Genomic DNA, 24021 nt, shown 5'->3' with positions numbered 1-24021 from the left:
TGGCAATTGTTTGAAAGAGTAATTATCAATAGAAAGGAATGCCTGGGTTATAAGAGGTTGTGGAGACTAAAGTATTATCATGCAGATGAAGCCTCCAGGTAGAAGACTTCAGAGAGAATAGATTGTAAATGCTTCTTATCAGCCTTAAGTTCTGTGTTGATGTTAATGCTGGAGGGTATGATGAGGCATGTTCGACTCCCACTTCCCATCATGGTCTGAACCAGTCTTTCAGGTTTAATTTTCGAGTGTCCTGGCCCAGGAGGAAGTCCATTTAGATGGTTGAGGGGGCCTCAGAATTTTATTTAGTCCCCATGGCTCCCTCCAAAGTTGAACTCATAGTCCTTTCTACTTGCAAGAATTCCTGTAAGAAAAAAAAAAAACCACCACCAAAAACACTAATCACAGGAAAATGCCAAAGCTTTAGGTGCAACGTGGTGGGGCAGTTAAAAGCACAGCTTGGAAGTCAGGCTTCTTGGGCTTGCTGACCCTGGTCTACCACCAGGTAGCTTCTACAGCTTGGTGCTATAGTCTGAATGTCATGTCCCCTGAAACTTTATATGTTGAAACCTAATGAATGTGAAAGTTGCGGATACCAGGATGAAATCACTTTTCATCCTGGCTCATGCTTACATGTCTGAAATGAGAGCTGTTTCCAAGGACTTTCTAAAAATGTTTTTATGTCCTTCATGTATCTCTTGCTTTGCTAGATCCCTAGATGTTCTTCAGGACTGCTGTTATTCATGTTTTCAGAACACTTGAAAAGATGTTTTCAGAACACTTGCCCAGTGATGGCATCTCTACCAATGAACTGACAGCAACTCTGGCTTTGAACCTCTGGAACCAATTAACTTTGTTCCACAGGAGGAATCTCAGATAAGACTTTTTTAAAGTCATGCCCAGCCATGGATTTGTGCCATCAAATACTTATGAATTGGGTGAATTTCCTCTCCTCTTGAGGTTCTGAGGTAAACCTGGGGCTTATGTGCCTGTCAGAAAGTGACATTCTTTACTTACTACAGGTCAGAAACCCTGTGCAGAGACTGTACACAAAATATGGGGCCAGTTTTTCCAAGGACTTTATTGGTTCCACAAGTCAAATTTGATTCCTTAAAGAAAAGCACACCATTCCAGTCAAAGTTTTAGTAAAACAACCAATTTCTCCCATTGTGTCCTGTTAAAAATGAGAACAGATTCTTACTGCACTTATGCAAATAACTGTATCACCATAAGTTAAGAATACTTACAAATAGTTTCCGAATTCTGGAGAAATCAGGTAGAGAGAAACAAATATGCTCCAAATTTTGTCATAGGAGTATACTAAATTGTTAAAAGCTGTCAATAGCTCAAAAGAAAAGTTTTAAGACTGAAACACAAAACAAAGGATCAGCAAACATTTTAAGCAAAAAGTCAAAAAGATTGGTTCAGTCTATGCAGTTAATTCCTGTTCTGCTTGATACTCATGAACATTTTAGCTCTCCATGAGTCCTGAAACTTTTCCCTCTATTCTGATGTCACAATCTCCAAAGTTATCAGAAACTTGCATGTAAGAGTACCTGTTGGAGTTTTACAGATGATTATAAAACCACCTTCTAAAGAGGACCAAAACAGGCCAGGTGTGTGACTCACACCTATAATCCCAGCACTTTGAGAAGCCGAGGTGGGCTGATCATCTGAGGTGAGGAGTTCAAGACCAGCCTGGCCAACATGGTGAAACCCCATCTCTACTAAAAATACAAAAAAAATTAGCTGGGCATGGTGGGGCATGCCTGTAATCCCAGCTACTCAGGAGGCTGAGGCAGAAGAATCGTTTGAACCTGGGAGGTGACAGTTGCAGTGAGCCAAGATCATGCCACTGCACTCCAGCCTGGGCAACAGAGTGAGTCCCCATCTCAAAAATAATAATAAAAATATATTTAAAAAAGAGGACCAAAACAACAATTGTGCAAGGATGAAAAAAGTTTTAAGGCAGCCATAGTCAACAGACAAAACTGACAAGGAAATTTGTTACCTCTGTGACACACAATAATTTTAATATAACAATTATGATTATTACTAATAATGTACACTAAGTTATATCAGAATCATAGGAGTTTCACATAATTTTGGAACATATACCAATAACATATTTATACAAATACAGCCCAAAGAAAACCAAACACCATTTCACATTTGACAATGCTTCCTGTATAATTTTTATACCAAATAAGCCAAATTATGTCATTTTTGGACTTTAGGGAACCTAATATCTTAAAGGATTAATTAGGTTAGAAAAATACATAATTTATAATTTGATTTTGGAACGTTTGTCAAATACAAAAGGTTTAAAACACTTGATATTACAAAATAAAATTACAGGTCATTGTAAAGTCATTTATTTAATCCAAGTGATAATTCAAGGATTTCAAAAAAAGCAAAAACCTTCATTCTTTGAGAGAGGAGACTTAATTTTCTAAACAAGAAGCCCTAATAAAGCCAATTACATTTGATTTTCAAAATTTTATAAACAATCTATAAGATTTAATCTTGATTATAAAATATAACTTCCATAAGCCTTTTATAACTTTTATTAAGGAGTTGGTTAATGCTTCAAGAAAACTTTCTAATCAGACACAGGGGTCCATATACTGATTTTGCATCAGTGTGCCTTTGACTTTAATGATTAGTTCATATAGAAACTGAACTTATTGTATCTTTCCAAATCAGCCCTTACAGTCTTACGCGCCCACCTCTTCCGCGATAGTCCCTGGGCCTTGAGGAGTTGAATAGCTTTAATTTCTTGCCTAGTGCCTCAGGAATGCAGTTTATTTTGAGTGGCATCTTCTACAGGGCCTTAAGATGAGGCTTTGATTGCCATCAGTGTTTGTGATTTTTCAGACACAGGAGTTAAAGCCCTGTAACTCAATGTCACAAGGACTTTAAAAGCATATACAGGAAGATACATGGATGTAATAACCTTGATTTAAAAAAAATTAGCTTTTTCTTCCCTAAGCAAACCAAAACTTAATAATAATATGACAACTTGATTATATAAAAGCTTTTGGTGTGTGTGTGTGTGTCTGTGTGTGTGTGTATATATATAAAATCTTATCATGACTTACACCAATGTTCATGACGTGCTTGGACTTTCTGGTTTGTCCTGAACATCATTCCTTGTTAAACAACCAGTTATTTTATTTTAGGACTAAATTTACCATATAAGATTCTTTCTTATGTAAAATTATTTCTTTTTAAGCTTTTTAACCTTGAAAAAATTCTTTATTTTTATAACTTTATTTACATATTTTTTTCTTTTCTGGTTCCTTTTACCTTGTTTTATACATAACCTTTTAATAAGTTTTGAATTAGACAAAACTTGTTCACCTTTTTTTAAAAAAAGGACACACTTTTTATTAAGCAAGAATGTTTTCCTTCCAGATATATTTATTGGAAAATACCCAAATAATAAATTATCTATTATTTAATTTAATATGACTTTATATTCTAAATTATGTCCAGTTGGTCTATAAGTATGTATCCCATTACATTTACCTAGTTATTTTATTTTAATTATTTACCTAGATTATTTATAAAAACTGTGATAGTCATGATTTAAAGTTATGAAACTTCCATTGCAAAATTACAACTGAGACAGTGAAAAACGATTCGACCTAACTGATTCCACCTTGCTGTTAACTTTCAAGCTGTCCTTGTTCATTCCTGGGCCGAATGACCTTTGGCCGAATGACCTTTGGCCGAATGACCTTTGGAAGGAGCCTAGTTTAAGTTCAGCTTTGAAACAATGACAGTAGCAATCCTTTCCCAAAACAAACCTCCTTATTGTCTGTGGACTAAACTGCCTAAAGCCACAGGATTAGAAGTCATGGTAATCTTACTAAATTCAAGATGCAGCTATTTTCATTAAACCCATATCAATGTCTTATTTATTAAAAATTACACAAGCAAAGATCATTCTGTTTTGGGCTGGGTTTATAGTTTTGTAACCCCTGTGCCAAGTTTTGACACCTATGGTATTTGGCAGGGATAAGAATAAAACTGTTTGATTAATATAATGCAAACAAAAATGTATGCTGGCAATTCTGAAGACATTTCTAATATTACTTTACCCATAATTTTAAAGCTACCTTATTTATTAAAGATTTTACTTAAGTTACATAAACTTGAAAAAGCATTTGACTAGCCTTTTCTTTTTTAGTATCTGATTTAAGCACTTTTATTTTTCTTTAAGCCAAGTAGAGTTCTTTTATATTTTTAGCACTAAAACATTGTGTACCCAACACAGACAAACATATAAAGACATATTAGGCATGCCAATAGAAGTACATTTTATAGATTTATAATGCCACCCCCCCCTTTTTTTTTTCCTATCTTAGACTTTCAGATTCTTGATAACCTGTTTTACAACCCTAGGCAGTTGTCAGCTAAATAGCCTTAAATTTTTGCACATTAAAGGAAACAACCCAGGTGAAAATCAAATAGCAAAATTTACATGATAAGGTACAGAGAGAAAAAGTCTGGTGGTGTTAGAGGGAGATGCTTTTATTTTTCTTTGAGCCATATTAAGCATAAAACTAAACTACATTCTTCCTTAACCCAAGAGTAGCCTCTGTTGCAATAGCTATTTTAGTCAAAAAATCCGGTGAAAACAGAATTCAGTCAACTGAGAAGTAAAAGGAAAAAAAAAAAAAAACTTTTGCTACAAAAAAAAGACAAGGTCTTAGGAGAGAGAAACAAACATGAAACAAAAACACGAAGGCCTTTCAAATGCAAACATGCACAAAACACACATCTTGGATTAGGGATTTTTCTGGAAGGAGCCCTCTCAGACCTCAGCAAATTGTCCTATTGGTTTGAGCCATAAAGTTAGCTCATGCTGGTACCAAGCACCGATAGATTTGTCGAGGGTTAGGGGCATCTCCACCCAGAATCCATTTATGGTTTCCAAAATGTGAACCCAGAAAATCTGAGATAGGTCTCAGTTAATTTAGAAAGTTTATCTTGCCAAGGTTGAGGACACACCTGTGACACAGACTCAGGAAGTACTGATGACGTGTGGCCAAGATGGTCGGGGCATAACTTGGTTTTATACATTTTTAGGGAGACATAAGACATTAATCTATACATGTAAGAAGAACATTGGTTCAGTGGGGAGAGAGCTTCCAGGTCACAGATAAGTGAGACACAAACAGTTGTATTCTTTTGAGTTTCCGATTAGCCTTTCCAAAGGAGGCAATCAGATATGTATCTATCTCAGTGAGCAGAGGGATAACTTTGAAGAGTGGGAGGTGGGTTTGCCCTAAGAAGTTTCCCTAAGCTTGAGTTTTCCTTAGAGATTCTTAGTCCCCAAGATATTTTCCTTTCACAGTTGACATCCCCAATGTGATAGTGTTTAGGGCTCAGAAAAAGATACCCTAAAATAGGGTGCTTTGGCATGCTGAGTGCTTTGAATAAAGGAGACTGAAGGGCCTCAGAAATAAGAGAACAAAGGTCTGTCTCTGACCCACTGCTGCCCACTTCCCTTCCCTTCCAAAGCACAGGGAGGGATTTTCTTTGAAGTTCTCTTATTTGATTAAGGGAAGTTTCTCCAGAAGGAAGGCAATTGTCCTGGACACCCATTCCTGGAATCTACATCAATCAGAGAAGATTAACTCATATTGCAGGACAGGAGAATAATTAAAAGTTGCTCAAGACACCACACCTAGATAGGCTTTTTGCTTATTCTTTCAACTATAATTATGTGTCCAATAACAATGTTTCGGTCCACTGCATATACAACCATGGTTTGATAAGATTATAGTGGACTTGAAAAATTCCTATTGCCTAATATACTGAAGGAAGAAAATGTTTTAATATGCATTTTGTGTACCCTAAGTGTGCTGTGTTTATAAAGCCTACGGTAGTATACCGTAATGTCCTAGGCCTTCACATTCACTCCACTCGCTGACTCATCTGAAGCAACTCTCAGCCCTGCAAGCTCCATTCATAGTAAGTGCCCTGTACAGAAGAGCCAATTCTTATCTGTTATGCCATATTTTTACTTTCTTTTTACTCTGTTTACATATGTTTAGATACACAAATATTTCCCATTGTGCTGCAATTGCCTATAGTATTCAGCAGTCACATGCTGTACAGGTGTGTAGCCTGGGAGCAATAGGATCTCCCATATAGCCTAGGTATGCAGTAGGCTATGCCATCAAAGTTTTGTATAAGTACACTCTGTGATAATCACACCACAATGCAATTGCCTAATGACACATTTATCAGAATGTATCCCTGTCACCAAGAGACACATGACTGTATTCTTCTTCTTCTTTTATTTATTTATTTATTTTTTTGAGATGGAGTCTCATTCTGTCACCCAGACTGGAGTGCAGTGGCACGATCTTGGCTCACTGCAACCTTTACAGCCTGGGTTCAAGCGATTCTCCTGCCTCAGCCTCCTGAGTAGATGAGATTACAAGTACCCTGCCACTACACCTGGCTAATTTTTGTATTTATAGTAGAGACAGGGTTTTGCCATGTTGGCCAGGCTGTTCTCAAACTCCTAACCTCAGGTGATCCATCTTTATTAGTGTAATTACACTTTATCAGTGTAATAAGACAAACTTTGCTCACCACACACTTCCTCCCCCTACCCCCTCCCACAGCCTGTGTCACTACCTCCCCATCAGAGGCCTTACTTCCTGTAGCTTGGGGTGCTATTTAAGCTTCCGCTCTCTGGCCCACATTAAAAAATATATATGCCTTTTCTCCTGTTAATCTGTCTATTGTCAGCTTGTTTTATAGATTCAAATTCTTAAACCTTCAAGGTCTAGAAAGGAAGTTCCTTCTACCCCCTCCAATAGTTTAAAGAAGTGGAGCCTTTTGGTAGGTAATAGAGTCATGAGGACCCTGCCTTTAGGCATAGAATTAGTGCCTTTATAAAAGAGGCCCAGGGGGGCTTGTTTGCCCCTTCTGCCATGTGAGAACACAGCAAGACAGTGCCATCTGTGAAGCAGAGAGTGAGCCTTCATGAGATGTGGAATCTGCTGGTGCCTTGATTTTAGACTTCCCAGCCTCCAGAACTGTGGATCTCTGGATACATCTCTGTTGTTTGTAAATTAACCAGTCTAAGGTATTTTGTTATAGCAGCACAAACAGACTAAGACACTTGGCGAGTGACATAACCTGCCTGGCTTAGCCATCTTCGGTTGCTATAACAAAATAGTAACAAACTACTATAGATTGAGCTGCTTACACCACAGAAATTTATTGTTTCACAGTTCTAGAGGCTGGAAGTCCCAGACTGACTGACTCATTCAGTTCCTGGTGAGGGCTCTCTTCTTCTGCCTTGCAGACGGCTGCCTTCTTGCTGCATCTGCAAATAGACTTCCTTCAGTGCAGGTGTGCAGCAGGGGTGGGGAGGCCCTCTTGTATTTCCTCCTCCTCTTATAAGAAAGTCAATTCCATCGGGTTAGGACCTCACCCTATGGCCTCATTCAACCCTAATTACCTCCCAATGGGTCCATCTCTAAATACAGCCACATTTTGGTTTAGGACTTCAACATATGAATTTGGAGGAGGAGACAATTTAGTTCCTAACTCCCCCTGTTGCTCAGTGACCTCTTTGTTAAAACTGGGAAGACCCGGCTGGGCAGGGTAGCTCATGCTTGTAATCCTAGCACTTTGGGAGGCCAAGGTGGGTGGATCACTCGAGGTCAAGAATTCGAGACCAGCCTGACCAAAATGGTGAAACCCTGTCTCTACTAAAAATACCAAAATTAGCTGGGTGTGGTGGTGCGTGCCTGCAATCCCAGCTACTTGGGAGGCTGAGGCAGGAGACTTGCTTGCACTCAGGAGGCAGAGGTTGCAGTGAGCCAAAATTACGCCACTGCACTCCAGCCTGGGCAACAGAGACCCTGTCTCAAAACAAACAAACAAACAAACAAACAAACAGGGAAGACCCTTTTCCCAGCACATAGGCCTTAAGGAGCATTGAAGGAGAAACAGAAGGCATGCCCAGGTCTGTCCAGGACAGGCACCCTCATCTCCAAGATGTACTTGGTATTATTTGGACCTCCAAGGCCTTGTATGCCATGTCCTGAGGAACATTCATGTAAACTGTACGTACGCACAGACACACAAACACACACACAGCCACACCCACATCCACACATGCTCCCTTAACCCCTTCCAGTAAGCCTTGACCTTCCCCACCCCTCCGGCCCTTGACCTCACTTTCTGCAACAAGCTCTCGTAAAGCTGGGTGAGTTCTGTGAGTTTCCTCTCCAGCTCCGAGGCCTTGGCTCTCAACTCTTCTGCAAACTTTGTCCTTGTTCCTTCCTTCAGGTGCGTCAATTCCTTTGAGAGAGAGGCCAAGTCACGGCCAAGGAAGAAGACGGACATCACACCTTCCCATATGAGAGCTTTTTTGGTCATCGCCAGTGTTGTTCCCGCAAAGGCCTTTTGCACCTGCGCCCTGCTCCGGGAGGAGACTTGGCCAGTGGTCAGAAGACGCTTGGCATCATTGGCCAAGCGTGGGTTGGCTCTGAGTTTCTGAAATGCACGGATGTTTTCCTTGGTATACTTCATGGTGTTTCCAACATTATCGATAATCTCTCTAGCAGCTGTGACATAGTGTGCCTTATCTTCCTCATCCTCCCTGTCCTCTTGGTCACGGGTGGGCAGTATGTCTTTAGCCTGTGCTTGGGCTTTTTTATTTTTGTAGCGTTCCAACATACCACTCACGATGCGGGTGACCTCAGCTACTGTTGCCAAACCTTGACCAGCGGTGGAGAGCAGCAGGCTTCCTGCTCCTGTTGCTGGGGCAAGGGCTAAACCCAGGAGGCTCGTCACTCTAGAGATGACAGCAGCAGAGTTGGCCACCATGTTAGTTATGGCGAATTTCTTGTGGGTTTTGTCAATACCGTCTGCGAGGGCACGGAGCTTGTCAATGGTCCCTTTTAGATATTCTTTCAATATGGGAAAGTCTCTCAAAAATATTTTTTCTTCAGGGGACAGATCTCCGTCTTGTAGCTCCACGTCTTCACACAGAGGAGCGTCATCCTCATCCCTGAGGAGAAATGAAATAAAGATTTTGCTTCAGCTTCCCAGATGGGAAAACCGATGTGGCTCTTGGATATTCTTGCCACTCTCAGCTTCGAACCCTCCCTGTACCGCCCTACGAAATCCTCTGAAAAGTCCTAGAGCACTGTAGAATAGTTCAGCCTTCGCTGAAAACTACTGGTTCCATGGAGAAAAGAAACACATAAGAGGGGCATGTGGAAGGACAAATGTGAATCACCCCAGCCTTGGCCAAGGAATGGGGAAGGAAAATTAAGTCCTGAGGTATGTTTTCAGCCTTGTTCAGAGAAAGCACAGCACTGCTGCAGAGGAGGGGCAGTGGGGAAATGTTAAAACCCCACTCAAGATAAAGAACTTGGGAACAATGGCGGGAGAGTTCTGGGAAAAGTAGGAGAAAGAGAAGACAAGGTGGTGGGCAGGGGATGAGAGTCCCAGATGTGTAGAAGTGAGTAGGAGGGTGGAGGGCGCCATACTGCATCATACATCCTCCACTCTGATGACCCTGAATCTGGCTACTCTGGGGTGTGTCTTTGCTTCTCTCAGGAGTTGCACATTGAGAGTTGAGATAAATTATTATTCGTGTCCTGAATGCTCTCCTTGCTCTTGGTCAGCTTTACTTGGCTCTTCGAGCAGATGGGATTGGTCCTTCATGGAAGAAGTTTGGGACAAAGAGACCCAAGCCCCTCTTCCTCCAACATTTTACAGGACAAAGTACGAAGGGATCTTTGCCAGGCCAGTTGGCTTTGACCTTCAAGGGGAGAGCTGCATCAGGGTGAGAGCAAAGCCTACTGCTTGGGGCATTTTCTCATGCAAGGTGCCATTTGTGCATTTCCTTCAGGGCGAGCTGAGGTGGCCTGGTGATAACAGATGCCCTGGCCCAAAGGAGAACATCAGAGCTGGAGGGACCCCTGGAGAGGATCTGGGCCATCTCCTTTATGATTCAGTGGGGGGCCTCAAGCCCTGAGAGAAAAGAGGACACTCCCAAAGGAACAGGCAAGGTAAAGATGGAGCTATGGGTGGGCTCTAAGTCCTAAACTTGGTGCTTTCTGCCCTTCCTTTCACTTGTCGGTTGATGTCAGGGCCTCCTTATTGAAGTACATGTATGTCCATAAATGTATTTATCTTTAAATCTCTCTTTCCACACACACACGCACACACACACAGTTCCTCAGTGGGAAAGATTAGAAACTAAATATACCATCGAGCAGATGTTTTAAGTGTTAATGAATTAATAAATTTAGGCCCAATTATCCATTAATCCACAGATGTAAATCAGTTAACAGAGCAGAAGGTCACCAGGGCTTGCAACGGGAAAAGGGTGGGATGAAGGCAAGCGGGGTGGCCCTGATGAAGAACCCCAAACATAAAAGATGCCATAGGTTAGCCCACCCTGATCTCTGTGTTTCCTCAAGGTATGCTAGACAAAAAGAAACAGCAAATAAATATGTAGCTGCAAAGATCAACAATGCCACTGCGTATGAACTGTAAAGTTTTGGTTTTAGCATGGTTGATAACTAACAGAAACTTGACTTCATGTGTTTCTTTTTTTTTTTTTTGAGACGGAGTCCTGCTCTGTCACCCAGGCTGGAGTGCAGTGGCGCGATCTCGGCTCACTGCTAGCTCCGCCTCCCGTGTTCACGCCATTCTCCTGCCTCAGCCTCTCCGAGTAGCTGGGACTACAGGCGCCCGCCACCACGCCCAGCTAATTTTTTGTATTTTTAGTAGAGACGGGGTTTCACCGTGGTCTCAATCTCTTGACCTCCTGATCCGCCCGCCTCGACCTCCCAAAGTGCTGGGATTACAAGCGTGAGCCACCGCACCCGACCATGTGTTTCTTAATTAAACCAAGCATCTCACATGTGAACACCTCTGCTCCAGTAAATCCTGTATCAGCTGGTGATGCCTACTGGCATTGGATAACATTTCAGTCCAGTTCCATGACATACTACACAAAGAGTTTGCCTAATTCACTCAGCAAATATTTGTTACTTGCACACATTGTGCAGGAGGCTGGTGGTGCTACATCTGCTGATTTACAGATAACTGGGCTTAAATTCATTAATTTGTTAACACCAGATGGCTTCCTTCCTTGGTGGTATATGAGCTGAAGAAATGGAGTTCCTGTCTTCAAGAGAGTTACAGAGATGAGGCCCCAGAGTGGAGCAATTTCTGTCTTTGGAGTCCTATTGCCCAACGCCATGCGCTTGACTTAATCTTGACTTGCTCTCCAAAATATTTACTTTAGCTCCGTGAAGTATTTTTTTCCCTAAGGGAACAGATTTTCATATGTGTAATGGAGACCAGTGGGAAGATAGGGCCCACTTCACAGCTAATCCTATCAGAGCACATGTATTCCTTATCGTGAGGATTCCTTATTGTGCAGCATTTCAACAGAACCAGCCCTTTCCCGGCGGACTACGCCCTTTGGGTTACCTTTGCAAACCAACACCAGCCTCACTTTCTTCCTCTGCCTGGTTGTCCATCAGCCTCTGTGGCACCAAATCTGTGTCCCCAGGAGTCAAATGATTTTCTGGTCAGGAATGTAGAAAAACAACGTTACTGCACATATGATGAAACCTTATGAAATTCAGGTGTGGAGGGATTTTGGATTATGTGGTATCAAAATAACAACCATATAGCATACTAAATATTTGCAAACTATTATTTTAAAATTGTATGTTGAGATGTAGCTTACATACAATAAATGCATGCAGTGAAATAGTCAGTTCAATACATTTTTACCTCTATATTGGAGGGTAGCAGTATACACCACCCCAAAATATGCCACTTTGGCATAAGGATTATTTTGAGCCAAAGGTAATTGAGAAGAAGTGGGTACAAGAAAAGTTCTCCACCCTCCCTCTATTTGCCTAAAAGCAAGACATAAATTGACAAAGGTAAAGCTGTCCCTATCTCCTCATTAACAAGAAGGATAAAGTTTGATCACCAAAGATGACATTGACTTGCCTTCCCACAAGTTATTCCTCCTGGAGACTCAAAACCCTTTTCCGTTGTCTTGCTACTTCTCTAAAAATGTACTGTTCATTGTTGGAGGTGTATTGAAGCTGGAATTCAAAGCTACCTCTGAGAATTATTTAATCCCTGGATCTCTCCCATGTCCTTATGAAATAGCCCATGTTAATATGCTTCTGCCTGGTTTTCTCTCTTTAATCTGTCTTGGGTTACAGGAGGCTGTTCCAGCTAAGAACTTATGAGGGTTGAGAAAAAAATTACTTTTCCTCCCATACATAGCCAAGGGCTGGTAACAACTCAAATATATCAATCAACAGAAGAATAAACAAACAAGTTATAGTTTTTTTATGTAGTTAAATACTACATAGCAATAACAATTTTTAAAACTACTGATACCCAAACAACATGGAATAATTTCACAGACATTATTGTTGAGTGAAAGAAATCAAACAAATGGCTCCATTTATACGAAACTCAATAATATGCAAATGAATTGGTTGTAGAAGTCAGAATCATGGTTTCTTCTCGGGTGGGGTGATTACTGACTGGGAGGAGGAAGTACAAGGAAATCTCCTTTTCCCCATCTTGACCTGGGTGAGTGATTCCTTAGATGGATATTATAAGACAGGAAAAAATAATTTTCCCTCTACCTTTCTAAGTTCTCAGCTAGGACCCTTGTAACCCAAGACAGATTAATAAGAGAAAAACAAACAGAAGTGGATTAATATGTACCTCTTAAGTGTATGTAGGAGACACCAGGGAATAAATAATTCTCAAAGGAGTGGCTTAGAACTCCCTGCTTATATAGCCACCTTCAACAAAGAAGTATACAATTTTAGAGAAGTGACAAGATGAAGAAAAAAGACTTTGCATCTTGAGGGCCACCAAACTGTGGGTAGACAAATAAACAGGAAATGAAGGATAGAAAGAGACTAGTCAGTAAAGTTTGTTATGCAGCTTCCTCTGGTACCATCTCCAGGCCCATAAGGGTCTAAAGTTCTCAGTGGTTAACCTTTATTCTCCTTGATAGAAAGACCTTTGTAAATTTAGATCTTGCTTTTAGGCAAATAGAGAGAAGACAGAGAGCCTTCCTGCATCTGCTGCTTCTTAATTGCCTTCACCTCAAGAATCCCTATGCCAAAGAGGCATATCTGGGGGTAGCATATTCTGTTCTCTCACAGTTATTATGACCACATGGACTGTAATGATTAAAGGATCATTTTCACCAAACAAAGCAGTAATTTACAAGGCCCCTTTGTACAAATTGTATTCCCAAGAACATAATATGTTGCGATATTGTGATTTATAAGTATAATTATATATAGATATATAATTACATATACATGTGTATATATATATGTGTGTATATGTGTGTGTATGTGTGTGTATATGTATATATATATGTGTATATATGTATATATGTGTATATATATGTATATATATGTGTATATATATGTGTATATATATACACATATATATATAGTTCTCATCCCCATTTCTGGCACAGGGCTCCTAAAACCCTTGGAATTTCCTGAGCAATGAGAGCAATAAAGGTGAAAAGAGCACCTTTTCTTAACCATAACCGACCCCTTTTAGCCACATCCGAGTTTATGTTAATGAGGTGACTTTAGAAAGCCTCCAAGGATGGGGGGCTGGTTGTCTGGGGAAACAACCATGTGATTTGAGGGTTGGAATATTCAGCCCTACCCCTTGAGTTCCAGGAGAGGAGAGAGACTGGAGATTGAGTTAACCACCAATGGCCTGTGGTTTCTTTAATCAATCACGCCTGTGTAAGGAAGCCTCCATAGAAACCCAAAAGGACAGGGTTCAGAGAGCTTCTGGGTTGGTGAACACATGGAGGTACCTGGAGGGTGGTGTGCCCAGAGAGGGCATGGGAACTCCATGTCTCTTCCCCCATATCTTGCCCTGTGCATCAATTCCACCTGGCCATTCTTGAGTTCGATCCTTTATAATAAACTGGTCATTGTAAATAAATGTCTCCCTGAGTTTTGCAAGCTGTTCTAGCAAATTATTGAAACTGAGGAGGGGGTTGTGGAAATCTTCCATGTGTCACCAAGTTGGACAAAAGTTGTGGGTAACCTGGGGACCCACCCCTTACAACTGGTGTCTGAAGTAGGGGCAGTCTTATGGGACTGAGCCCCTAATTTACAGGATCTGATAGTATCTCCAAGGAGATAGTGTCAGAATTGAGTTAAACTGTAGGATACCAAGTTTGTTCTCATAAAGAAGTGGAGAATTTCTTGGTGTAGGGAAGAAAACTCACATATTTTGGTGACCAGAAGAAGGTAAATTGGTGTGAGTATTGAGGGTAGTAGTAGAGTTCAGCCTCCTTCCTTCGCCTCTCTCGCACACGCCCTCTTGCCCTTCTGCCTTCTGCCTTCTGCCGTGGGATAACACAGCAAGATGGTCCTTGCCACGTATCTCAAAATAATAAGAGCTATCTATGACAAACCCACAGCCAATATCATACTGAATGGGCAAAAACTGGAAGCATTCCCTTTGAAAACTGGCACAAGACGGGGATGCCCTCTCTCACCACTTCTATTCAACATAGTGTTGGAAGTTCTGCCCAGGGCAATCAGGCTGGAGAAGGAAATAAAGGGTATTCAATTAGGAAAAGAGGAAGTCAAATTGTTCCTGTTTGCAGATGACATGATTGTATATCTAGAAATCCCCATCGTCTCAGCCCCAAATCTCCTTAAGATGATAGGCAACTTCAGCAAAGTCTCAGGATACAAAATCAATGTGCAAAAATCACGAGCATTCTTATACACCAATAACAGACAAACAGAGAGCCAAATCATGAGTGAACTCCCATTCACAATTGCTTCAAAGAGAATAAAATATCTAGGAATCCAACTTACAAGGGACCTGAAGGACCTCTTCAAGGAGAACTGCAAACCACTGCTCAAGGAAATAAAAGAGGATACAAACAAATGGAAGAACATTCCATGCTCATGGGTAGGAAGAATCAATATCGTGAAAATGGCCATACTGCCCAAGGTAATTTGTAGATTCAATGCCATCCCCATCAAGCTACCAATGACTTTCTTCACAAAATTGGAAAAAACTACTTTAAAGTTCATATGGAACCAAAAAAGAGCCTGCATTGCCAAGTCAATCCTAAGCCAAAAGAACAAAGCTGGAGGCATCACGCTACCTGACTTCAAACTATACTACAAGGCTACAGTAACCAAAACAGCATGGTACTGGCACCAAAACAGAGATGTAAACCAATGGAATAGAACAGAGCCCTCAGAAATAATGCTGCATATCTACAGCTATCTGATCTTTGACAAATCTGACAAAAACAATAAATGGGGAAACGATTCCCTATTTAATAAATGGTGCTTGGAAAACTGGCTAGCCATATGCAGAAAGCTGAAACTGGATCCCTTCCTTACACCTTATACAAAAATTAATTCAAGATGGATTAAAGACTTAAATGTTAGACCTAAAACCATAAAAACCCTAGAAGAAAACCTAGGCAATACCATTCAGGATATGGGCATGGGCAAGGACTTCATGTCTAAAACACCAAAAGCAATGGCAACAAAAGCCAAAATTGACAAATGGGATCACATTAAACTAAAGAACTTCTGCACAGCAAAAGAAACTACCATCAGAGTGAACAGGCAACCTACAGAATGGGAGAAAATTTTTGCAATGTACTCATCTGACAAAGGGCTAATATCCAGAATCTACAATGAACTCAAACAAATTTACAAGAAAAAAACAACCTCATCAAAAAGTGGGCAAAGGATATGAACAGACACTTCTCAAAAGAAGACATTTATGCAGCCAAAAGACACATGAAAAAATGCTCATCATCACTGGCCATCAGAGAAATGCAAATCAAAACCACAATGAGATACCATCTCACACCAGTTAGAATGGCCATCATTAAAAAGTCAGGAAACAACAGGTGCTGGAGACGATGTGGAGAAACAGGAACACTTTTACACTGTTGGTGGGACTGTAAACTAGTTCAACCATTGTGGAAGTCAGTGTGGTGATTCCTCGGGGATATAGAACTAGAAATACCCAAAGGATTATAAAACATGCTGCTATAAAAACACACGCACACGTATGTTTATTGCGGCACTATTCACAATAGCAAAGACTTGGAACCAAGCCAAATGTCCAACAATGCTAGACTGGATTAAGAAAATGTGGTACATATACACCATGGAATACTATGCAGCCATAAAAAATGATGAGTTCATGTCCTTTGTAGGGACATGGATGAAGCTGGAAACCATCATTCTCAGCAAACTATCGCAAGGACAAAAAACCAAACACTGCGTGTTCTCACTCCTAGGTGGGAATTGAACAATGAGAACACATGGACACAAGAAGGGGAACATCACACACCAGGGACTGTCGTGGGGTGGGGGGAGGGGGGAGGGACAGCATTAGGAGATATTCCTAATGTTAAATGACGAGTTAATGGGTGCAGCAAACCAGCATGGCACATGTATACATATGTAACTAACCTGCACGTTGTGCACATGTACCCTAAAACTTAAAGTCTAATAAAAAAAAAAAAAAAGAAGGTCCTTGCCAGATGCTGGCACCCTGATATTGAACTTCCCAGCCTCCAGAACTGTGAGAAATAAATTTCTTTTCTTTATAAATTCCCCAGTTTGTGGTATTCTGTTATAGCAGCACAAAATAGACTAAGACAGAACAAAAGAGTCACCCAGTCCTTCTATCTAGAAGGGTTTTAGGAGCTCTATGTTGGTAGGGGTGATGACAGCAGCTAGATTTGCAGAAATCCACAGGTTTCACCAGCGCATGTGGGAGGTGAGAGAGTACAGTCAAGGATAACATCATGTTTTGGGCCTTGAACAACTGTGACAATGAAGATCCCATTTACTGAGATGGGAAGGGGTGAAGGTTTTTTTGGCAGGATGTGTGTTCGTCGTGGGGTGTGACAGAGTTCAGTGTGGGGTGGGTTAAGTTTGAGAAACCTGTTAGACAGCCAAGTGATGCTGAGTCCGTTGCTGGCTGGAGATCAAATTTGGGAGCCATCAGTGCAGAAAGTAGTTGAAATCATGACTTGGATGAGAACCCCAGGATAAGATTAATAATAGAGACAAAGTGCAGTCCAAGAACTGGGCCCTGAGCACTCCAACAGTGGGAGCTGAGGAGGGAGAGGAGGAAGAACAAGAGATGGAACACAGGAGCAGCTGGTGAAACACACAGAGAACTAACAGCGAATGGCATTTTGGAATCCAGGGTGAAACATTTGAATATGATTGATAGTCTTTGTGTCTCCTTGTATTTTTCAACATTCTGAATCTTGCTTTCCATCTTTATCTTACAAAGATTCTGCTTTACCTGCCAGTGACAATGGCTAGAATGGAAGAAAACATACCTTGGCAGGTTGGAGATGTCTTTGTTTTTGAGATGTCCAAACGTGTGTCTCTGATCCTCTTCGTATTCAAAATGACACGTATTCTGGCTGGGGAGAGATGCAGTACTACCTTTATAGAGGAGAAAATAGGCCTTCTCATTAGTATGGATCCAAAGCCCCTTTCTATCACTTACCTGTTCTGGGGTTTCGAGACATTCAAGACACCACTATATGTTTCCCTTCTCAGAAAAGAGAAATAGTTTGAGATAATAAGATATAACTTACAGATAAGTAAAATAGCTAGTAAAATGCCTTGCTCAATAAATGTTCAGGAGCAGCTAGTTTCTGCATTTTTCATAATTATAAAAAGGATAAAAATAGTGTCTTACAAGGAAAGGACCCTCAGATTGGCTCAGAAAGCAAACCCCAACTACATTATATGTGTCTTACAGGAGATACAACTGAAACAGTGACTCAAAAAAAGTTGGAAATAAAAGGTTGGGCAAAATCATAAAGGCAAGGGAAGTGTCTGTGGCTGTGAGGGATCCTTGTGGATGGAACTGTTCTGTATCTTGACTGGTGGTAGTCACACACATCCACATGTGAGAAAATTGCAGTAAACTAAACTTGGGAAAAAACTCAGTAATGGGTCTATGGGATCTCTCTGTATTATTTATTATAACTGCATTTAAATCTATAATTATTTCAAAATAGAAACTTTTTTAAAGTGGCAGGCAAATACAAAAAAAAAGAAGTATTGTAAAATTATTAGTAGTAAAAGAAAAAAACACCTAGATTTCCACTTAAAGTGGACTGATTTAATAAACTATGGCTTATCAAACAATGATCTCCTATGCAGACATTAAACCAAAGGAGGCAAATCCACATGAACAGATGTGGAAGGATCTCCTATATGCATTGGTAAATTAAAAGGCAGCGTCCATTTGTCATTTGTACACATAAAAGATACATGTGACTGTATAGACAAGCATCTATGATCTATGCCAGATGCGGTGGTTTATGCTTTTTTTTTTTTTTTTTTTGAGACAGAGTCTTGTGCTGTCACCTAGGCTAGAGTGCAGTGGCGCTATCTCAGGTCACTATAACCTCCACCTCCTGCGTTCAAGCGATTCTCCTGCCCTCAGCCTCCCGAGTAGCTGGGATTACAGGCATCTGCCACCATGCTCAGCTAATTTTTTTGTATTTTTAGTAGAGACGGGGTTTCACCACGTTGGCCAGGCTGGTTTCCAACTCCTGACCTCAAGTGATCCACCCACCTCGGCCTCCCAAAGTGCTAGGATTACAGGCGTGAGCCACCAAGCCTGGCCAGTTTATGCCTTTAATCCCAGTACTTTGAGAGGCTGAAGTGGGAGGAAAGTAGCCAGGCATGGTGGTTTGCATCTGTAATCCCAGCTACTCAGAAGGCTGAGGCAGGAGGATCACTTGAGCCCCAACGTTGGAGACCAGCCTGGGTAACACAGTGAGACTTTGCCTCAGAAAAAAAAAATAATAATAATAGCAGTAATCAGTGATGAGATTAAGGGTGAGGAATCAGTGGAAGCTTGCCTTTCTCTAGGTCCCTTCATACTTTTTGTATCAATATTTTTTGCCATGTGGCTGTCTGTGACACCTTAAGCAATTAAAAAAAACAGTTTTCCCATGAGGTGGGTTGAATAGCGTGCCTGGTCCCCTGCCAAATTCATGACTACTTGGAACCTTAGAATGTGACCTTATTTGGAAATAGGGTCTTTGTAGTTAAAATTAGTGAAGGATCTCCGGGTGAAATTATCCTGGATTTAGGGTGGCCCCAAAATCCATCACTGGTGTCATTATAAGAAGAGGAGGTGACAGAGAGAGACACAGCAAAGAAGGCTGCGTGCAGACAGAGGCAGAGATTAGAGTCATGCTGTCAGAAGACACCGAGGCTGCAAAAGGCACAGAGGGTCTCCCTGGAGCCTGCAGCAGAAGTGTGCCCTACTGGCACTGTGATTTTTGACTTCCAGCCTCCAGAACCGTGAGACGCTAAATGTCTGTTGTTTGAGGCCACCTGGTTTGTGGTGCTTTCTGACAGCAGCCCTAGTGAAGCTAATATATTCCTTTGCATCTCTTCCCTACATTTGGTACTTGGTCCAGCGCTTATGGCAGAAATGCTATTTCCTAGATAGGCTTCCCCCTCAGCTCATCCTCCCTTCTCTCATCCTCTTCCCTTTCACTTCTAAAAAGTTAGAAAAAAACATCCTCCCTCACACATTCTGAAGGGACAGAAATTCTTTAATTTTTTTTTTTTTTTTTTTTTTTTTGAGACGGAGTCTTGCTCTGTCACCCAGGCTGGAGTACAATGGCACAATCTCGGCTCACTGCAACCTCCACCTCCCAGATTCAAGCAATTCTCCTGCCTCAGCCTCCCGAGTAGCTGGGATTACAGGCACATACTAACACACCTGGCTAATTTTTGTATTTTTAGTAGAGATGGGGTTTCACCAGTTTGGCCAGGCTGGTCTTGAACTCCTGACCTCAGGTGATCCACCCACCTCCGGCTCCCAAAGTGCTGGGATTACAGGCATGAGCCACCATGCCCAGCCCGAGACAAAATTTTTATAGCCATTCATTTTCTAATTGTTTAAATGAATACAAGTTTATGGTTGAAAATGTAGAAATAAATTATAAAATCCACCTTATGCTCACCATACGGAAATAAAAACTAGTGACATTTTATTTTACAAACCAAAAATTTAGATGCATGCTGTTCATGTAGTTTGTGTGAATTCTTGTCACTTAACATTGTATCTTAGTAGTTCCCCAGGCGATATACAGAAGCCATGTCGCATTTCATTATACGAATGTATCATTACACATTCAGTAACTCACTGGTGAACCTTTGGGTTGTTTTCAGTTATTTTAAAATTTTGTATTTATAATTTTTGGTTAAAATCCTTATACAGACGTCTGTCTACATGTTTGGTTATTTCTTTAGGGTAGTCTATGAAAAAGAATGAATGTGTCAAAGATAAAAACGTTCTCCCCTCTTTGGTATGTGAAGCTAGGTTTGGTTTAGGGGGCTTGGCACATTTAAGAGTTTACTTTCACCAGACATAATCTACCTGCTTTACACAGTGACCCAGTGAGATCGGTGCTAAGATTATGCCCATTTTACAGAGGTGCAAACTGAGACATAGGGAGGCCAGTGTCACACAGTAAGCAGGAAAGCCTGTGCGATTCCAGCCACGCAGAGTCTGGAGTAGTTAGTCCCAATCAGGGCGCGTTTGCTCCTCAGGGACATTGCTAATATCTGGAGACATTTTTGATGGTCTCAACTGGAGACGGTACTGCTGTTGGTATGTAGTGGGCAGAGGCCAGGGATGCTGCCAAGCACCCTACGATGCACAGGATGGCCCCCACAACCAGGGATCACCTGGTTAAACATGACAAGGGTGCTGGGGGTAAGAGACCCTGGTCTGGAACCCCATTTTTTTACCAGCGTCCGCCAATACCTCTCTCATTTTTTTACATTAGTCCTATGGGGTGCAGGGCAAAGGTAACAGCAGGAAACTCGTCTAAGCAGGTCTCATTCCCTCCCCTCTGACCTGCTCTTGGTGGTTGTGAGATGAGAGTTTTATTGGGAGAGGATTTGAGACATTATTTTCATTTGAAATCTTCCAGGATATTTATGACAGTCTTTCCTTACCTGCCTTCCCCCACAAAACCAACTTCTTCAGATACACAATCTAAGTAAGAAAAATCTACCTACTTTGAAAACACAGCTTCAAGATAATCTCCCTAAATTTTTTTTTTTTTTTGAGACAGGGTCTCACTCTGTTGCCCAGGCTGGAGTGCAGTGGCGCGATCACTGCTCTCTGCATTCTTGACTTCCTGGGTTCAAGTGATCCTTCCATCTCAGCACCCCCCCAAGTAGCTGGGACTACAGGTGAGCACCATCACACCCAGCTAATTTTTGATTTTTTGTAGAGACGGGGTCTCACTATATTGCCCACGCTGGTCTCAAACTCTTGGGCTCAAGCAATCCGCTTGCCTTAGCCTCCCAAAGTGCTGGGATTACAGGCATGAGCCACTGCGCCCGGCCTAGTCGCCCTAATATTTATCACAAACTCCCACACCCTCTTCCCCAAACAACTTCACATAAACCTACAATCTAGAAAACTCTGTAGGTTGGCTTTGCAGTTTCTACACAATTCACCCAGCACCTTTTTTCTTGTGAGATGACGCCGCTAAACCAATCCTCTACCGAATTTCTAGGGAAACGCCGGTGGCTGATGTAATCACCTGCTTTCTAAGGGCCAGGTCCCCTCTGCCTAAGCCCTCGGATCCCCAGCAGTGGAGGGGCAAATGCAGCTTGGCTAGTCACATCGCATGCTTTATCATGTTTGGATTTAACCCTCAAATGGCTGTAAGGGAGGGAAACCTACCAGGAATAACACAGGAGAAGTTAATCCTCAGACTCTCCCCAAGCTCTGGCCGGCATTTGAACCGCGCTGCTGTGACGGCAGCTCTTTTTCCTGAGTCAGGTGCCTAAAGCCAACCCCCTGGGGGCTTTGTCCTTCAGGGACCAGAGCCGCAGCCCCCTCCTCCCCCGACTTCTGCCTGCCCTCTCACCTTCTCTCCACGGAGCTCTCCTTTGTGGCCTCGGGTCCCGAGGGAGAGGAAGATCCTGAACCTCTGTCCTTGCCTCTCCGAGTTCCCCTGGTCTGGCAGGAGGCTATGAGTGTCTGGGCTGGAGAAAGACGGATAGGAAGAGTAGGGTGGCTCTTGAACAGAAATGGATTGCAAAACTGGTTTCTGTTAAGTGCTGCAGAAATGAAAAAGCAAAGGCTTTTCCAGGAAATCACGGGCTCCAGCTGTCATTTTCACTTTCCTTTTTGCCTGTTTCTCTAATTGGGTGCACAACGAGGTGAAAGAGCAGAATCAAAGTCAGAAGGCCTGAGTCTCTCGTCTCTGTCCTGGCTGTGTTATAGGATGGACCTATATGGGGTATGAAAACAGCTCCTGTGGCTTAGAGCTATGGTGAGGAGCCCGTGAGCAAGCGATGGGGTGCCCGTTGAACAGTGGATTCACAGTAGCTATCATCACTGATGGTTCTGAAACTGCTTTCCTCCACAGCATCTTATGTGATGCCGATGTGGATAACAACCCTATGAGGTGCACAGCATTAAAGGGCTAATAACTCTGAAATGCAGAATCCTCTGAAAATGGAAACTTTATTTTATTTTGTTATTATTATTTGAGATGAAGTCTCTCTCTGTTGCCCAGGCTGGAGTGCAATGGCATGATCTTGGCTCACTGCAACCTCCGCCTCCTACATTCAAGCTATTCCCCTGTCTCAGCCTCCCTAGTAGCTGAGATTACAGGCACCTGCCACCACGCCCGGCTGAGTTTTGTATTTTTAGTAGAGATGGGGTTTTGCCATGTTGGCCAGGCTGGTCTCAAACTCCTGACCTCAAGTGATCCACCTGCCTCGGCCTCCCAAAGTGCTGGGATTATAGGCGGGAGCCACCGCACCTGGCCTAAAAATGAAAACTTAAAAAATAATAATAATTTATTCAGTTAGTGGCAAAACCTGACCTGATCTGGCATGAATTCACTTACGGTTTTTATGTCTCCTGCTTAATTTGAATATTCACAGTCACTGCAGAAATACTAATATGTTTGACTGAGGAGGGCTGCTGCGGGTGGGTGGGTTACACAGTACGTGATACCTGCACCCCATTACCTTTCTAAAAATCCCCCAAATCAGGAAATCTGACACGCATCTGGCCTCAAGGATTGGAGATATAGGATTGTGATACTCTGTCTCCCACTTTAAGGAAGAGGAAACCCAGGCTTCTAGAAGTTGTGGGTTGTTTGTGAATACACAGCTAAGAACCAGTCCTAGGCTCTGTGTCTGTAAGAATGAGCCCACAGTGTGGTTACAGGCTGAGATCTGTGTCTCTCTAGCATTTGTGTCAAATTGTGATCAGAAGCCATGTGGTTTGTTTATATTTATATGCCCAGAAGTCCCCAGTCACCACCCCTAGCTGAGACCACATTGGAGGCTATTGCTTTGCAGAAGGTGTGGTCCACCTAGCCAGTCCTGGCTTTGCTGCGATAGAGGCCACCTCCTGTCCCTGGGCCCTACGAGCAGGAATGAGGGGTTAAGGGCTGCTGAGCTGGGTCTTATAGGGGCCTTTCCAACAGTGGCATCCCGGATTCCACAACCCACCCCTGCTCCTGGCCTCCCACACTTGGGGAACACGCTAAACACGGCCTGACGTTGAGGAGGACTTGGCTGCCTGGCTGGGGCCGCTGAGCCATCCCAGGCCTGCCTGTTGTTTTCCCTGGCAATGGACCCAGATGTTGTGGTCACTGCTCAGTCCTGGGAGTCTCAGGGGCCAGACCGGCCATTGGATGAGGGGCAGTGTTTACCACCAGGGCTCTTGTGAAACAATTGCCCCAAGAGATGCTGTGTGAGAAGAATGTTCTGTAGCCAAATGCAGGAAGTGCTGCTTATGTAAGGGGACAGAAAACATCCACCCTATAGCTCAGAGGAACAAAAGCAGGGAGTCGCTTAATTTCCCAGAGTCCACTTCCCTTCCCTCAAGGGACCCAAGCCCTGC

General features: G+C 42.2%; 1 protein-coding gene across 2 annotated transcripts; it reads right to left on the bottom strand.

Moving 5' to 3' along the window:
* Positions 1-1059: 1059 nt before the first annotated feature.
* APOL6 (apolipoprotein L6) lies at positions 1060-22416 on the bottom strand. 2 transcript variants are annotated; one of them, XM_063623794.1, is made up of 5 exons: positions 22025-22360; positions 17435-17543; positions 14318-14637; positions 11494-11590; positions 1060-9049 (listed from the first exon to the last, which is right to left on the bottom strand). In XM_063623794.1, exons 4-5 carry the CDS (start codon positions 11541-11543, stop codon positions 8089-8091), a joined length of 1011 nt encoding a protein of 336 aa, XP_063479864.1. In that variant the 5' UTR covers positions 11544-11590; positions 14318-14637; positions 17435-17543; positions 22025-22360; the 3' UTR covers positions 1060-8088. The 2 variants fall into 2 exon arrangements, with proteins under 2 accessions (XP_063479864.1, XP_055108406.1); XM_055252431.2 differs by lacking the exon at positions 14318-14637 and having other exon boundaries at positions 22025-22416.
* Positions 22417-24021: the final 1605 nt, after the last annotated feature.

This window comes from Symphalangus syndactylus, chromosome 18, assembly GCF_028878055.3.
Source record: "Symphalangus syndactylus isolate Jambi chromosome 18, NHGRI_mSymSyn1-v2.1_pri, whole genome shotgun sequence".
Taxonomy (NCBI): domain Eukaryota; kingdom Metazoa; phylum Chordata; class Mammalia; order Primates; family Hylobatidae; genus Symphalangus; species Symphalangus syndactylus.
This window is presented reverse-complemented; position numbering and strand designations above follow the sequence as displayed.

Coding starts and splice junctions, on each gene's coding strand:
- APOL6 (XM_055252431.2), bottom strand. CDS start 11,543: ATGGACAACCAGGCAGAGGAAGAAAGTGAGGCTGGTGTTGGTTTGCAA. Junction 9,050..11,493: donor GCTGGTGTTGGTTTGCAAAG/GTAACCCAAAGG, acceptor ATTTCTCCTCAG/GGATGAGGATGACGCTCCTC.